The sequence below is a fragment of the Branchiostoma belcheri genome, unplaced genomic scaffold (genome assembly GCF_001625305.1).
Source record: "Branchiostoma belcheri isolate BF01 breed outbred unplaced genomic scaffold, Haploidv18h27 scaffold125, whole genome shotgun sequence".
Taxonomy (NCBI): domain Eukaryota; kingdom Metazoa; phylum Chordata; class Leptocardii; order Amphioxiformes; family Branchiostomatidae; genus Branchiostoma; species Branchiostoma belcheri.
The window spans coordinates 905,911-923,100 of NW_017802658.1; the positions used below are offsets into that span (position 1 = coordinate 905,911).

Consider the following 17,190-nt stretch of genomic DNA (forward strand, 5'->3'; position numbering starts at 1 on the left):
AGTGAGACACGATGTGTCACACACGAGACAAGGACCTTATGTGAAGCTGTGGATACACTGCCTATCAAATATGAATATATACACGAAGTACTCTCTAGCTAGTCTGGGGCCAGTCTTCTCTGTAGAGTCTGTGCTCTGATCCCTGCTCTGATACCAAACGCGCTCGACGTGGGCGTGTCAAAGCTAATGATTAACTTGCCGCTCACTCCACGGGCCCCGGTAAAACTAGGTCAGACCCAGGCCTGGTCAGAGCCCGCGGAAAAATTACTCTCCAGTCCAAGCCAGCAGAGGTTTGGTTTGGGTACTCTCCAAGCAGAGGTTTGGGTTATTGTTGGCGTGTTTTTAGGATTTTTATCGCTTTTTTTGCACTGGAATTGGGTGAAATATATTCCAGTGCAACAAACAAGCCCCGATGAAATTCCTAAAAACATGTGCACGCCTAACCCAAAATCTCTGCTTGGAGAGTATAGTTTGGGGCGCATTTTTGGCGTGTTTCGATTTTTGCACTGGAAGTTTTTTTATGCCAACGGTCCGTTGGGTTGGCGTAAAAACTTCCAGTACATAAAAGAAACCCCGATAAAAAGCTTGACATGCCAAAAATAAGCCTCGGGCCCCGTGTAAACTTATATAACTTATAGTCAAGATGTCTGTTCCCCGACGAAGAGCAGTTTGTACGCGTTTGTCAATCCGGATAGATAATTTCTGGAACGGTTTGACGATCAAAATCATCAATATTTGAAAGTTGAAGGTGTGTGGCATTCCGTTCCAAGCAGGGGAACGTTGTTGACGTGAAGTGTTTTAGGCGTTTTTGTCGGGCCCGTTTATTTTTGACAGGGTCTCATGCGCACGAACAAAACCGTGACAAAAGAGAAAACACGAGAAAAACGTCTAAAAAGACGTCAACAAGCCGAGACCCAACATCTGCTCGGAGAGTAAGCGACTGATGAGTACAGAAATCATCCAAGCAGCTGGCGCCAGGCTGCGGACTGACCTGGGGGCGGGCTGACCTGCTCAGAGAAATATAATCAAAGCGCAGCTGTCTTGCCTTTACTGTCATTTATTCTTCGAGAGAAATGGAACAAACAAACAAACAAAAAATGGAATGGGGGTGACATTTTTGTCCATATATGAACAAGACAAAGGATCTGCTTGGAGATTATTTAACGCCACGGCACGACAGAGTTGGTGACCTCTTGTCATGGAAGGACAGCGCTGGGGATTCACTGTTGGACGCCCCGTAGGGATCACTGATGCAGGACCTAGAGTACTGAGCTAAACCATACCGACTGTTGTTTACATGTACGAATGACATTTGGCTATTTCGGAGAAACTTTGCCAGGGGAGTTTGGCCGCCTTGTAGGTTTGTTGACTGGAGGGAAAGAAACCTTCCCGGGACCCAACCGCCTGGCCACCTTTATGCCGATCCGTATATGATATATCAGGAGGCCTACTAGGCCTGGGCATTCTTTCGTTTTTCTTGACCCCGCTTCGAAATCTCTTCTCAACCGAACGGGAGAATTGCCCCACTTATTCAACAATAGCCGTGGACAAGGTTTATGGACCGTCGGGAAGGGAAACATGTAAGCCAGGCCTGCATGTAGGCGTGAAAAACTTCCGGCCCCAATGATCCCCAATCTCCCACGATGAATGCGGGCCTGCATGCCATTTTTCGTAAGGCGTAATCAGGTCTTTTTTGTCTTCGTAATCCGTTGGCAGCAAAAATCAACATTATTCGTAATAGCACATTAGCCGCAAAGCGTAAAAGTCGTAATCAGCTGAGACTTGAAAACGCAATTCGTAATCGGCGGCAAAAATTTTGCGTAATTCGTGATCACTTGCCCCCATGCAGGCCCTCATGAATTCGAGCATCTCTCTATCTATCTCCTGGTCTGAACATCTTGATCTTATCTGTGAACCGGCTGTTTCTGGTTCCATTACACGATCGCTGATTGGCTACTGCTGTCTGTAACCGCTAAAATTTGAAGGCGGCGGTCGGCGGCGGTGGGTGGCAGAATGTTTCTGAGACGAAAACGACGGAGTTTGTGGGATTTACCAGCAGAAACTTGCAATGGAAGAGGAAAAGGAGAATAGAGCCATCGACCAGAAAGAGGCGCCAGCCACAGCAACCTGATGAAGGTAAAGTTTAACATGATAAACATGTATGTTTCCTCAGTATTAAACTGTACCGATGACTGAGTAACTGTCTGTAACGATAGAACATCTGGATTCATAGTCTATTTTGAAGCGCTAAATTGCCTATCTTAAAATATCACGAGAGTAATACGTTCCCAATGACCCGATGCACTGTTATGTGGATTTGTTGTTTCTGTATCTTCAGTGGAAAAGATTTATTTTGAAAAAGAAAGGCTGCGTGTGTCATGTGTGTGTGCCAGCTTATTCTCCAAGCAGAGGTTGATGGGGCCTAATCTCCAAGCAGATGTATCGGTGACCACAAAACACATGCAGTCTCAAATTGGTCGGGCAGTAGGCATCAGCCAGACAGTATCCATTTGGACTTGGGGCGTACGCGTGTACTTAGGCGTAAAAAAAGATACCAGTGCAACAAAGAAACCCCGATAAAATAAAAATAAGAAATAAAAACACGCCCAAAATCAGCCCAAAACCCAAACCTCTGCTTGGAGAGTAGCAAATAGAGTTGGGTCCAGATATAGATAGAGTTACCGTCGGGGCGACCTTTCGGCGGGGGGTAAGGGAACCGTAACAGTATCAACTGGCTTGTATCCATTTGTCAAACAGTATCCATTTCCCCACCGGCGGGGTCTGTTACTAGAACCAAGGAGTCGAACCATAAAAGTTTGAGTTGCACCTGATCATTTTGGAAATATATGTACTATACAAACGATGTTTGTCTGCGGCATGGGCATGGGAGAGGCCACTGAATTCCGAGGCCCCCCTTCCGACGGCAGAGTTTGAAATTTGCGTTGCACAGACACATAGTTTCTCGTGATTCAAAATATTCAAAAAAATAAGCTGTGCTTTTCAGATGCAGTAATTTTTTTTCTGTCATGCATTGTATTAATTAATGAAAGCATCAAGGTGCAGAAAAATGTAACTCCGTCAATAAGTGTATCAGAATGCTTGTCACTAAAAGATCTGTATTTTTTTCTAACTTCTAAGGCAACAAGGCCCCAACTCCTGAAGATGGAAGACGGCATCGATCGCTGTTGTATGTACAAGACAATCATGACTTTATTGCCGAACACTAGCATTTTACAGCGTCTTGTGACTTGTAAATCGAACCTAGCAAAATGATATGTTCTAAGTAGACAATAGATTATACAAGTTCGTTAGAATCTAGTGATGACAGTTTCTTATTATTTCCAATGCAGGGATTACCAGATGTCAATAAGTAGTTGAATTTGTTTATTTCATCTATTGAGCGATATTATGGTATTGACGACGGGAGATGTGCATATTCTAGTAATACGCATGTAATAACATGTTTCGTTTCTTCAAGAATACAAGTAATTGAGTGTAAATATTATTGTATTGATGCCTTTATTAGTATGTTGTGTGGAAGGATATGTGTGGGTGCGCCGGGTCTTCCCGGGGTAAAAGATTGCGAGCATCGGAACTAGCGACTGCCCTTATTTGGTTGTCGTCGGCTTGCTTTGGTGCCATCTCGTAAATATGGCTCAACTTTGACCCCATACCCTTATATGGACGCCACAATCTTCAAACCACGGCGCAGGCTGGGAGCCCCACCCACCGACCGGGCGGCAGGAGACTTCAAAAGACTAAATTTTAAACTCCGCCCCAATATTGTGACGTATCGTGCCGTACCGTGGGAGAACAATATACCCAGCATTTTCACTCATACAGAAACCGTCTCGCTACAAAGTACTGTAATTTCCTGCGGCATTTATCAAGATTTAGAGATTTCTGATACGAATGAAACATGGATAACAAATACTAGTATCTGTCAACTGAATATTTGTAACGGCATGGACATAATGTTTGTTGGAGATTTCTGTGTTTAATTCGAGCCGGAACTGCATTAGAACTGATCATGATCATTACGACTTACGTTTCATACGACGATCAAGAACGTTCATGGCTCGCGGACCATTTCAGATCTTTCACACATAAACCCTCTTAGTCTTACGTAGCTGTTACATATACTTACGGGCCGGGGTGAATTTCTTTTCGGGGTTCCACTGAAACCGGCACCGGCTGACTGGCGAACTATGCCGCGACATGACCGGGCGCCCAGGACGTCAGTGACCTTCATTTACTTACCATGCGCCACTTCTTGTTTTACCGCAAATTGGTGGCAATATCGACGATACACAAGAGAAATATGTTCATTGAAGTGTAACTTTCTTTCCACTAGTCAACATTTTCATTTATCAGATGCGTGTTATGGACGAATCGATGTCGTTCCAAGCCCTCCTTGCCGGTGTTCGCTATATATTCCTGGGTCGTCGCGATTGGCGGATGTGTCGGGGCAAGCCCTCAAATAAATAACTGTACGCACGGTGTCACAGTCAGACATCTACCCTCCCGAGTCCCGAGTGTTCCAAACGTGAAAATCACCCACGCAGCTCGCCAGGACCAGTCCCGCCGTGGTCTGCCAGCGAGGACTAGTCCTGCTCTGTAATCGAGGACTAGTCCCGCGACCTCGCCCAGCCTGCGAGGACTAGTCCCGCGAGCTCGCACAGCCTGCGAGGACTAGTCCTGCCCTGCCCACTAGGACCGGTCCCGCCCTGCCCACGGAGGACCGGTCCCGCCCAACCCGCCAGGACCGGTCCTGGACCCCAAGCCTGGCCGATCAGGACTAGTCCCAGGACTAGTCCGGGACTAGTCCTGCCCACCAAAATGGACTAGTCCAAGTAGTCCGGACTAGTCCTGGGAGGTCCTGGCCCTGCCGGACCACCAAAGGTCCGAGGTCGGGACTAGTCCTGGGCATCGGAAGGGGACTAGTCCGGGGACTAGTCAAGGGACTAGTCCGGACTAGTCCACAACTAGTCTATTTTTACAGAGGCATCATTTGGAGTGGTTTGGGGACAACAGGGAAGAAATACATTGTATCTTCAAGACTTGGGTTATCAGTATTGCGAAAACATCAGATGATGATAACTACAAAAAGATGGCTAACAGAGGCTTTTGTGTTTCAGATATAAACGAATGTGGCGAAGCCCAACACAACTGTGAACAGACATGTCAGAACTTTGTGGGCGGATTCACATGCGGATGTAACAACGGTTTTATTCTCAACGCTGACGGGAAGACGTGTTCAGGTAATATTTCTGGAACACCGCGTATCCAAATCTCATCTAATTGACGTCAGTGACGGTTAAACATCCAGATAATAAGATACGCCAAAAGAAAACAAATGGATATGATTTTGGAAAAGGTTAGATGTTTCAGGTAGCAATTCCACTGCCTTTAGTCAGATACACAGGGATGTGTATTATTTACCATACCTACCATTTAAAGAAGGGCACCTTATTAGAACGGTCCATGTACTAAATGTCCTGTAGGGGGGCCTAATAATGATTTATGCCAACTTCAGTGATAATAGCATATCATCTTTGGTGATCGAAGATTTGAAGATGATATGCTGTTATCACTGAAGTTCACTACTTGTATTTCATTCTTACAGACATAGATGAGTGCCAGACTAACGGAGGCCAGGGACCTTGCGACCAAATATGTATAAATGAGCAGGGTAGCTACCACTGCTCCTGCCAGGCGGGATACCAGCTTGACGTAAACAGCGTCTCGTGCATCGGTAGGAACAACTATATTTGACATTCAATTTATAAGGAAGTCCTTTTTTCAACAACTAAGTACTGCAGCTAGGCTAGATGTCGCTTATGCAGTACTTACACACAACAAATGCAGCGATACCCACCTTACCTCAAATCTTGGTTGATAACTCTTAGACTAATATTTGAAGGCATGACTGTTTCTTGTTTTACCTTATATCTTTTGTCTACAAGATGTCAACGAATGTGACGAAGCCCAACATGACTGTGAGCAGACGTGTCTGAACATTGCGGGCGGATTCACATGCGGATGTAACAACGGTTTTCTTCTCAACCCCGATGAGAAGACTTGCTCGGGTAACTGTTTGATGTAACGTTAATCACTTTGCAAATCTATCGTATTGCTATTTTTTTCAGAAAGGGGTTCAATTTCGCATTTAGTGTGTGTGTCATATGAAGAAGCTTATGATGCAGTGATTTTCATGCTTGCTGTCCATGATTCATGTTAAGATATTAGTTATCATAAAAATATACTTGGGTCGTAGAGCTTACCAGTGATCGCTTTCCTTGGGGTGATTTGGGGAAAACAGAGATTATATTATATGTTTATTCAAAACTTTGGTTAGTTATTAGTTTTGTGAAAGCATCAATGAAAGCATCAAAGCATCTTTTCTAGTGATAACAGAGTCTTTTGTGCTTCAGATATAAACGAATGTGACAAAGCCCAACATGACTGTGAGCAGACGTGTCAGAACATTGCGGGCGGATTCACATGCGGATGTAACAACGGTTTTATTCTCAACCCCGATGAGAAGACTTGCTCGGGTAACTGTTTGATGTAACGTTAATCACTTTGCACATCTATCGTATTGCTATTTTTTTCAGAAAGGGTTTCAATTTTGCATTTAGTGTGTGTGTTATATGAAGAAGCTTATGATACAATGATTATCATGGTTGCTCCATGATTCATGTTAAGGTATTAGTTATCATAAAAGATATACTTGGGTTGTAGAGCTAACAAGTGATCCTTATCATTTGGGGTGATTTGAGGAAAACAGGAAAGAAATACATGTATCTTCGAGACTTGGGCTATCAGTTTTGTGAAAACATCAGATGGTGATAACTAGACAAAGATGACTGACTAACCAAGTCTTTTGTCTTTTAGATATAAACGAATGTGACGAAGCCCAACACAATTGTGAGCAGGAGTGTCAGAACATTGTGGGCGGATACACATGTGGATGTAACAACGGTTTCTTTCTCAACCCCGATGGGAAGACTTGCTCGGGTAACTGATGTAATGTTAATTAGACATCAAGTGTTTGCATTTTGGACAAGCACTGATGGCAGTTTTGTTTTTGCTGAAGCAATTGAGCCAAGAGAATTCTTATGGTCATGTCGATTTACGTATGCCTAAAACCACCATGTAAACGATGTAAATGTAAACACATGGAGAATGCACAAATATAATTTGTGCTCAATTCATGAAATTTTTGTCATCCGCGGAACACTCACTAAGGGTTACTAAACAGAATATCAACCTTTTATTTTGGAGACATATGACTCTTACTAGAATGGTCCAAATACTAAATGTTCTTCGGAGCATAGTTCATTTATTTCACGATTGTGCCATATAGATTCATTTGTGATCAAAGATTTCAGGATGACATGCTGAATAAATTCAGAAGTTGTATTTCTTCTTACAGACATAAATGAATGCCAGACTAACGGTGGTCGAGGACCATGCGACCATACCTGTACAAATGAGCACGGTAGCTATCGCTGCTCCTGCCAGGCGGGATACCAGCTCGACGTAAACAGCGCCTCGTGCATCGCTGGGTAGGAGCAAACTCTATTGTGACTCTTAATGAACATTCTTTATTCAACAACAAGGCGTTTTTAAATCCAAAGTTTCAGTGACCGTCTGTCACCTTCCTTAGGTCAACTATAACTGGTTCTGATTTGTACCACAGACGGTCACCGAAACGTCGGTTGTGAAAACCCTCCAGTTGTTGAGAAAAACCTTGGGGAATACCAAGTATTTCGTATGCAGACAAGACTAGAGTCAGTCGCGAGGGGTTCCGCCAGAGGAGTGAAAATATATTGTACCCTGGAATGGGTCAGTGAGTGTTTTGTATGGTTACGGAATACTTAACATTTACTAAAAAAGCTCTCCAATTGTCCTCAGATCTCGATGAGTGCACCCAAGGCCTTCACGACTGTGAGCAAGATTGCTTCAACATCCTCGGAGGGTTCTCCTGTGGATGTTTCGACGGGTTCTCTCTCGACGACGATGGAAGATCTTGTTCAGGTAATATTTTACATTGACTGAATTAAGTATGACTTTCCAAATATGTGTCCAGTTACACTTTTAAGTAAAAAGATTTTATAATTAAATTTTGAATTATTGCCATCTTATTACATCTAGCGGAAGACAACTGTTTCACTGGAGCGTGTGACAACGGCGGCACATGTATGGATGGAGACGAAGCCTTCTCCTGCTTGTGTCCCACAGGTTACAAGGGAGAAAGATGCCAGACTCGTAAGTCGTTATGTAATATCACGGATTGTATATCACGTGTAGTTAAAATAGGTGTCGTGGCCAAGTGGGTAGAGTTAGTCTTGCATTTGGTGGGTCAATTCCTGAGTCATATCAAAGTCTTTGAAATGCTACATGTTTTCTCTAGCTGCTTAGCACTCAGTATTTGGGAAAGATTAAACACACACCACTACCATTGGACCAGCTGTAGTGATTGCGCAATTGTGTGGCCCAAGGACTACACAAGCGGAGATAAGCGCCACACCCTACGCACCATATATAGGTGCGGGAGGTAACTTTGTATGTAGGTAAAAGATGTCTTACCAATTTACAAGATCTTGAATCCTTGTTGGTACCTGACGCATCCGATTTTTGATGACGAAAGCTGTTTAAGATTAAATTTGTCCATTTGATTAGCTCTACCAATGATCTTGAAATAAATATTATAATGATGACGATAATATAGAGATCAATATATGTACGTACAAGTTAGTCTTGCTACGAGTAGTATTTTAACTAAGCATTATTTATCACAACTACAGCGCCTTGCAGTGAAGACTACGACCCACCTCTACATGGTGGCAAAGTGTGCACAAATTCTGATGTCACAACTGACACCATAGTATGCACCGTATTCTGTGAAGAAGAAAGAGAGTTTTATCGTGCTCCAGCTAATGCTTACACCTGTACTTCAAATGGTATGTTGAAGTTTATACTTGAAATACACGTACAGTCTACTGCTTAATTGTGTACTAGAACGATAATCAGCAAGTGTGTGGTGTCTTCTTCTTTTATCATTGGGCTTGTTGTATTGTCAGTCCAAAATCATTTTACGTCGATGGTCAGAGTTATAGAAACTAAACATGCAAATTTAGCTTTATTTTAACACAAAACCAAAATAAAGCTAATAGTTTTTTTTTTTCACTGAAGGTGGTTGGAGCGCTCATCATTCAACTGGTCCACAACCACTCTCGCCCGGTCTCCGACCATGGCCGGACTGTACACGTAAATTGTTACCTTTTATCATGCCTAGAAGTACAAGTGCTGTGGAGGTGTTGGTGACTTTCAAAAACACTTCTCCGCAATCTGGAAGGACGTCAAAGTTGTTTCTAAATTTGATTGGCCAACGTTTAGTTAATATGACATTGACACATATTAATTAAGTTTTTTTAATATAATTTGGACTACCTAATTTACCCACATTTCTTAGATATAACATCAAATTAATCTGTTAAGTCATTCATAGTATCATGATAACTACATGTCTTACAAATGGATGTTTACTTGCTGTCTAACAGGTCGACATCGTCCTGGGTCAGCACATATAATGGGGAACGCCTTCTACTACTATGACGGTGACTGTCAGAGTAGCACGCAAGAAATCATCTCCAACTTTCAGCAACTCTTCAGCCAGTTACAGTCCAGTCAGCCCCAAGGGGTTATATCCATGCAGTTAGGGTCGCTCGAAGTTGATTGTGGGGGGCAAGCCAGAAGCACCAGCAAGAGGTCCATTCTGAGGCAAGGGACTCAAAGGGCTACATATGGATTTACCATCAACTTTGAAGTTGTGGCCACCATCTCACAGGGAAACATCACCGAACTCCAGCAGTTGGATCTCGTGTTTGCCTTGGATGACGTGTACTACGAAATTGCAGACAAAGTGTCGTCCAACGACTTCAATATGGTCATTGGAGGACAGCCAGTCACGGCCGGATCGTTTGACATGGGGTTTGCAGAAATAGTCGCTAATTGTACCGTTGGGCAGCTCACATATCAGGACGACTATCAGGCGTACTGCAGTGAGTAACTACTGATATTCACCCTCTTAGTACTAAGTTGTTGATTTCTGTCCATATGTCATACATCCCCTTCCCGTCACTCTCTCACCCTTTTTCTTTCTCATTCTCTCTCTCTCTCTCTCTGTGTATGTGTGTGTGTGTGTGTGTGTGTGTGTGTGTGTGAAACTCTAAAGAGGTACATAGAAACAGCTCATTGCATAGAATAGAATGAATAGCAACAATCTATATTTTACAATCTCTTGTTTGATAAAACGTTAATTGTACTGATGAAGATTACAGATTGTCATGTGGTCATGGACATGTGGGTGTGAATAAAGAACTTTGCTATTTAATTGTTCACCAACCTGATGAAATTGTTTACAGATACCTTTAATTAAATTAAATAACATCATCATCATCTACACCTGTACTGACCTATCTTGTGTTACAGCTGACTGCCCTCGCGGAACCTTCCATGACGTAACCACAGACACCTGTGAGGAATGTCCGGTCGGACAGTACCAGGACCAACCTGCCCAAAGCACCTGTAAATCCTGTCCAGCCAACACGTGGACAATGTTTCCCCGAGGTGGGGAGCTATCAGAGTGCCTCTCGTGTGAGTACACTCCCTTTGCTTATAATCAAACAAAGAAAACATTGTATTATTATACCCAGAGCTATGTTAGAGCTCATTAATAGATTGTAACATTGAGATATGATAATTATTATGTTTACCTTCGCAGAAGCCAAACATATTGTTTTTGCTCTGTTTCTTTCTCCTCTTCTTCTAAAAAAAAATAAGGTCAATGACCTGAACCAGACGTCTGTCACCATGGTAACTGGTGTTGGGTTACATCATGTTGCAATTTTATAGCAGGAGGGATTTAGACTCCTGTCACCACATATATGAATGTTTTGGAGTAAGAATTAACAGAGCAGACCATAAACGAAGGAAAACATTATGCATTTGCTTTGCAAATGTTATCTTTCTTATTTATATTAAAACATTTCGTCACACAGACTGCGAAGGCGGGGCTGGTCCATGCTCAAGTTGCACTTACGAGAAGAGGAAACTGACGTGTAAGGTAAGAACTCATCACTATTGACATATGTCTTGCTCTTGATTGAATTAGTTATTATCTGTGCGTAATGGCAACACGTACATACTCTTACGAACTGCATCGTTGTACTCCAGTGTGGGCCAGGATATGCCGGTTCCAGAGACGGATTGACCTGTGGAGTAGACAGTGATCAAGACGGTTATCCAGATGCCTCCCTGCCTTGTAACGACACATCCTGTCACCAGGTACCTTTTCTGTAGCAATCGATTTTCAATGACTTTGAAATTTTTTCATTTTAATTTTCACCTCATACAAACCACTTAACTTATACATGTTGTTCACTCTAGAGTTGAAAAGATTAAGGTTGTACCCATTTGGGAAGCAATCACAAGATAGCTTAGTCTATAGTGATGTAGTTCTAGGAAAGAAGCTTTCAGCGTGGAACTTTCACCTAAGAGATGGAGTATGGAGTAAGAAATGGCGATTTTCTTCTGTAGTAGTGGCAAAAACGTCCTGGCCGAGAAAGTTCAAAGTTTTCACAGTGATTTGTATTATGTTTTTAGGACAACTGTCCATGGGTTCCCAACAGTGGACAGGAGGACACTGATGGGGATGGTGCAGGGGATGCCTGTGACGAGGATGCAGACAATGATGGCTTCCTAAACACTTTGGTAACAATAACATTAATCATCAATCTTTACTGTTGAGTAACATTGACTAATGATTTATTCATGTACCTCTCTTATTAGAGGACAGACAAATATAGACAGTTTAGTATTATATAAAATATGTACACTGCACAAAAAGTGGGATTTACCCATGTAAATAAATGCCAGGTAAGTCTGGTTATGTTTGCTTTTAATTGGCCTTTGATGTTTTAGACAACCATTCCCAGACTTACTTGTATTGCTTCTGCAATCTAGTCAGCCACTCCTAGATGTATGTACCAGATCACGTTAAAATAACACCAGGTAGTTACAGGTAGATATGGATATGCAGGGCTCACTCCATAAAAAGTGGTATTTACTAATTGTAGTTATTATAATTATAGTGAACCAATCACAGTTAATACACACATGAATATATACTGGTGACATGGATCACCTAAAGCAACCATTACCAGCCTATTTGGTATTTATTATATTGTCCTTTTACACAGGACAACTGCCCCTTGGTTGCCAACGCTGACCAGACAGATATTGATGGTGATGGTGTGGGCGATGGGTGTGACAACTGCCCAGCGGACATCAACACTGACCAACAGGACACCGACGGTGACGGGTGGGGAAACGCGTGTGACCAGAACAGCGATGGGGACGGTAAGAAACTGATTAAAATCACCATTTAATGTGCCCAATGCAGTTTTTAGGGCTTGAAAACCGGACTTTGCAAAATCAGTATTCTAGGTACTTATCTACATATTATTAGTTGAAACAACAGTATCCCAATGTATATCAACTGTCTTCATAAAGCAAAATTGCCGACATTTGTAACAGAAAACAGTTACTGGAATAATTCTGGGCTGATTTTTCATGTACCACCCAGGACTACTCTTGGGGCTTATTTCGGGGCTGCTTTAAATGCCCAACGTATGAAATACTAAACTCAAATGTGCTAATGTGGGGCAATATGTGTCAATATGTATATAGATTGCCTTATTCAGAATACATGACTGTATCTCCAGGTTTCAGTCAAATCAGAAATGGTAAGGACACTGAATGCGGACATCATCTTTAAGCCTCGTTATTATGACAAGTATACTACAATATCCTTTGACAGCATAAAATTAGTCTTTTAGTGTCCATGAAAACATACCAGTTTAAGTCAAAGTATTAATGCTTTGCACTGTCTGGTTTTTGCAGCACTAATCGACAGCCAGGACAACTGTCCGTTACAGCTGAATGGAGACCAGACTGATTCAGATGGAGATGGTATTGGAGACGTTTGCGACAATTGTCCAAATGTACCAAACTCGGATCAGGTATTGGTAGAATTTTTTTATGAAAGTATTGGATTGAGTTTTTTTAGCTTTGAAAGGGGGGATTTGGAAATTTACAAATGTACTTGATAATTCATACATTGGATGACGTTCTGATATGTTAACATGTTTGCTATCATTTCTAGGTCGATGCAGATCAAAACCAAATCGGAGACGCTTGTGAGAATGGCATTGACAGGTATGTTTAACTACGTAGATCTAGATCTTTTATGAAAATGTCCCGATGATGTAAAAATATTAAACAACTTCAATGCTTCCATCGCCTACACAGCGATTCTGATGGTGTTCCTGACAGTCTGGACAATTGTCTGATGGAACCTAACAGTGCACAACTTGACACAGACAATGATGGCCAAGGTACACACATACTGTCTATATCCCTATTTTTTAGCACACTGATACTGTTAGAGTTCCTAATGTTTCCTCTGTTTGCTATTTTCAAACATTTCATCCAGACTGAATTACAGGTTCACCAACGTCCATGATAAAGTGCTTACAAGAAAGGAGACCTTAGTGTCTTTAGAAGATCCATCTACCATCGAAAATTCGTTACCCTAGCTTGTCCCGATCCGAAGATATGGAAACCGGAAGTTCGAAGATCTGCTTCAGTACTATTGAAAACCACTATATATAAGGGGTTCAAAATCTAATCATTTCTAGGTCTTACAAAGACCTACCTACCTATCATGTTTCGTGACAATACATTTAAATCTTCTTGAGTTATGCTGTTCTCAATCAGACAAACACTACTGAAAATATAACCTTCTTGGCGATGGTAATTACTACGTAACATTATTGCTATACAGGAGACCAATGTGATGATGACGATGACAACGACACTGTACCTGATGATCTCGACAACTGCCGTCTCCTTCCTAATGTGAACCAATCCGACTTTGACGGTAAGTATTCTGTTACACATCTTTATAATTTTCTAAGTACCATAACAAAAGTAATTTTCCTTGCTCTTGCTGTCGTTCATATCATTTTATGTAAATTCACATCCAGAATGATTACATTCCTCAACTTTTTCAGTTTTCAATCATAAGGCGTATTCTGATCAGAAATCTAGGATTATAAGTCATGGACGTTTTGCTCTATGTTTCCCAGGAAATGGTTTTGGAGATGTCTGCAGTCTTGACTTTGACCAGGATGGCGTGTTAGATACTGAAGATGTGTGTCCTGAAAACAACATGGTCAGCAGTACGGACTTCAAGAACTACCAAACTATCAACCTCGTGGCGGCCAACTCCGACAGCCCACCACCACAATGGGAGTTCCTTAACGAGGTGGGCATTTACACTTTTGCACTAAGACTATTATTAAATATACTGTGCAAGTGGTGTAACACCATATGTGTTCAATACTTAATACTTCACTGTACTAAGAGTACTTTACTCTTTTCATTTCTGCGACAGGGTGTCGAGATAGCACAACATGTGAACAGCGGCCCTGGCATTCTTCTTGGTAAATAACATTCCTCTCATCTTGTTCTGCTAGCAATAACATTAGCATTAAATAAACACATTTTGCAGATTTTGTCTGCTTTGTCTATGGTTTAATCTTTACTTCTAAAATTGATCGCTGAATTTGAATTTGAAAGCGACAGAAATTCAAATTCAGCAACGTTTTTATGTTGAACCTTTTGAAAAGCTTTTGAATAATACATTTTCATTCAACAGGCTAGCACTGCTGCCTATCGAGGAGGGGGCCTCTCCGTAAGTGTCATATGGTCATTAGAATATTTTAATTGACTTGTACAGAATGAATGCATGATGTTAGTATCTAACATTTTATGGTTAAAAACTTGTTCCAGGCTCGACAAACTTCGGGAGCGTGGACTACCGCGGAACCTTCTTTGTGAACACCCAGGTTGATGACGACTTCGTGGGGTTCGTCTTCAGTTTCCAGAGCAACTCTCGCTTCTACCTGGTGTCCTGGAAGCAGGCCGGGGACGGCGACGGTGGACAGGCGGGCGTTCAGCTAAAGGCATGCTCTAACGCTTATCTTGATTTACAAAATATTTTTCAGGTTGAATAGGGCATGGTGTTAAAATCCTCATAAGTATCATGTACAAGATGAATAACACAACACACATCCTAGAACATCCTTTATCTCATGATTCAGTATCTAGAGGAGGGCGCAAGGCAGATAATAGAAATACAAAATACTAGTCACTGTGTGCATTGGACATTTTAGGCGTTCTCCATACATCTGTATTTCACAAGATGATTGAATCTGTTGATGTGTGCATCTCATCATTCATTACACTACCATGTATTTGTTTTCAGCTGGTGGACTCGACGACTGGGCCTGGTCCAGACCTGGCATTGGCTCTGTGGAAGGCAGCTGAGGTCCAGGGACAGGTAAGACTTACCCAGTCTAATTTGATACATGTATATGGCAATGCAGCCTTTGCAGCATCCTGGAAGCCAGGGGCTTCAATGTTCAATAGTTCCAATAAACCTCATGTTACATTACTACATGTGCATAACCATGTATTTATAACCAGTGTCAGGATGGTGTAAAAGTCTGTTTTTCGTTTGTTCAAAGACAAAGCTGCTGTGGGAAGATCCCAATAAGATTGGCTGGAATGACAAGACTGCTTACCGCTGGGAACTGAAGCATGTTCCTACCGTCGGATTGATCAGGTACTTTTTTTTAATTTTTACTTTTTATTTTTGTATTTGTATTTATTTACTTCAATTTCCACCTCAAAACAAGGCTCATACAAACCACTTTTTTGGTAATACTTAACAATACTTGATTTACGTGCTATCGTCTTGCTTACTTTATTCTATGGAGGAAGTTTACGTTCTAATAAGATGGCTTAAAATAAAATTTAGATTTTCATTCATATCTGTACATCTAGGCTGAAGCTGTATGCAGGCAGCCAGCTTGTTGTGGACTCCGGTACCGTGCAGGACCAGTCGCTGCGGGGCGGCCGTCTCGGGGTGTACTGTTACTCCCAACAGGACGTCATCTGGTCCGACCTCGTCACCAAGTGTGACGGTAAATTATTTTTTTTACACTATTTTCTTCCCCAAAATGTAATTTTCCACCACCTTGCATATTTGCTCAAATAGGCCCTTTTAGAGATGACATTGCATTACCCTGGTTATCATTCATGATCATAGATTAACAGACTTGAAATGCTAAAATACATCTGGTCTGCTGTACGGCGCTGTGCCTTGTGATTGTTTACTGTTTGTGCCTTACAACCCCACAAACAAACAAACAAATGGTTAAGGTCTTCATTTATGTTTTGCAGACACCCTGCCTCCTGACTTAATCAGCCAGAACTAAGCTGATCTTGGCACGAGATCAACGACGACAAACCATTGACATCACACTCAGATGCTTCAGAATTTGCCATAGCTTAAAGCCTTTTCTCCTATTTAATTTTTCCTGTTAACATAGGACAAGAATTAAACAGTAATTCTATGAACGGGACAGTTCAAGAATGGTCGAAACTTTGAAAGTGAACTGCAGTATCTGTACTGACCAGTTCTATAGTTTCTGCGGGCCAATCACTCTTGACTGTTACAGTGAGAAAATTACATTTCATAAAGAATGGAATGGTTTGATTTTAGGTTTCTAATAATAATAAGGCAATTATATTAAGGACAATGGTTGATTACCTGCAACAATTCAACAATGTGCCACAGCTCATGATGTGACGAGAAATAAAGCTTCGCTGCATGAACTGTTTTTGTGGCATGTGTTTTTTTGTGTGTGCTTCTGTTTCATTTACTTTAGCAATGATGAAATTTACACTCTACAGTTACAGTAGGATTTGGAGGATTATGCTTAAATGTACCACATAAGTTAACAATACATTTACTGGAAGTTACTGTAATCTGTAAAATTTCTAATATTTCGGGTAAAAATATTTCTACTGAGTATATCTATTGTATTAAAGGAATAATAAGAGTTTTATCATGTATAAATAGTACGTTGTTAAGAGATTATTGCTTACATGCACACTGAAATTGCAAAAATTTTGACCAAAAAAGCCCCATATTCAGCCGCTTGTACAAGCCGTTCTATAAATGTTTGCCTCAAAATGAAAATATACAAG

The 17,190-nt window shown here is 41.6% G+C and overlaps 1 protein-coding gene across 1 annotated transcript in view; it reads left to right on the forward strand.

Annotated features, from left to right (window-relative positions):
* The window catches only part of LOC109463371 (neurogenic locus notch homolog protein 1-like), a 42,271-nt gene extending 25,489 nt beyond the window's left edge, over nucleotides 1-16,782 (forward strand). Inside the window, exons 13-38 of the mRNA XM_019760146.1 lie at nucleotides 5,139-5,261; nucleotides 5,627-5,755; nucleotides 5,967-6,089; nucleotides 6,898-7,020; nucleotides 7,439-7,566; nucleotides 7,920-8,043; nucleotides 8,161-8,274; nucleotides 8,814-8,969; nucleotides 9,202-9,276; nucleotides 9,570-10,070; nucleotides 10,501-10,665; nucleotides 11,070-11,134; nucleotides 11,245-11,355; nucleotides 11,674-11,781; nucleotides 12,270-12,429; nucleotides 12,973-13,091; nucleotides 13,235-13,287; nucleotides 13,381-13,466; nucleotides 13,916-14,011; nucleotides 14,220-14,398; nucleotides 14,528-14,576; nucleotides 14,926-15,098; nucleotides 15,401-15,475; nucleotides 15,663-15,760; nucleotides 15,982-16,121; nucleotides 16,381-16,782. Coding sequence (XP_019615705.1) covers nucleotides 5,139-5,261; nucleotides 5,627-5,755; nucleotides 5,967-6,089; nucleotides 6,898-7,020; nucleotides 7,439-7,566; nucleotides 7,920-8,043; nucleotides 8,161-8,274; nucleotides 8,814-8,969; nucleotides 9,202-9,276; nucleotides 9,570-10,070; nucleotides 10,501-10,665; nucleotides 11,070-11,134; nucleotides 11,245-11,355; nucleotides 11,674-11,781; nucleotides 12,270-12,429; nucleotides 12,973-13,091; nucleotides 13,235-13,287; nucleotides 13,381-13,466; nucleotides 13,916-14,011; nucleotides 14,220-14,398; nucleotides 14,528-14,576; nucleotides 14,926-15,098; nucleotides 15,401-15,475; nucleotides 15,663-15,760; nucleotides 15,982-16,121; nucleotides 16,381-16,415 — 3,308 coding nt within the window. The 3' untranslated portion in view covers nucleotides 16,416-16,782. The remainder of the gene's footprint in view (nucleotides 1-5,138; nucleotides 5,262-5,626; nucleotides 5,756-5,966; nucleotides 6,090-6,897; nucleotides 7,021-7,438; nucleotides 7,567-7,919; nucleotides 8,044-8,160; nucleotides 8,275-8,813; nucleotides 8,970-9,201; nucleotides 9,277-9,569; nucleotides 10,071-10,500; nucleotides 10,666-11,069; nucleotides 11,135-11,244; nucleotides 11,356-11,673; nucleotides 11,782-12,269; nucleotides 12,430-12,972; nucleotides 13,092-13,234; nucleotides 13,288-13,380; nucleotides 13,467-13,915; nucleotides 14,012-14,219; nucleotides 14,399-14,527; nucleotides 14,577-14,925; nucleotides 15,099-15,400; nucleotides 15,476-15,662; nucleotides 15,761-15,981; nucleotides 16,122-16,380) is intronic.
* The last annotated feature ends 408 nt before the right edge of the window (nucleotides 16,783-17,190 follow it).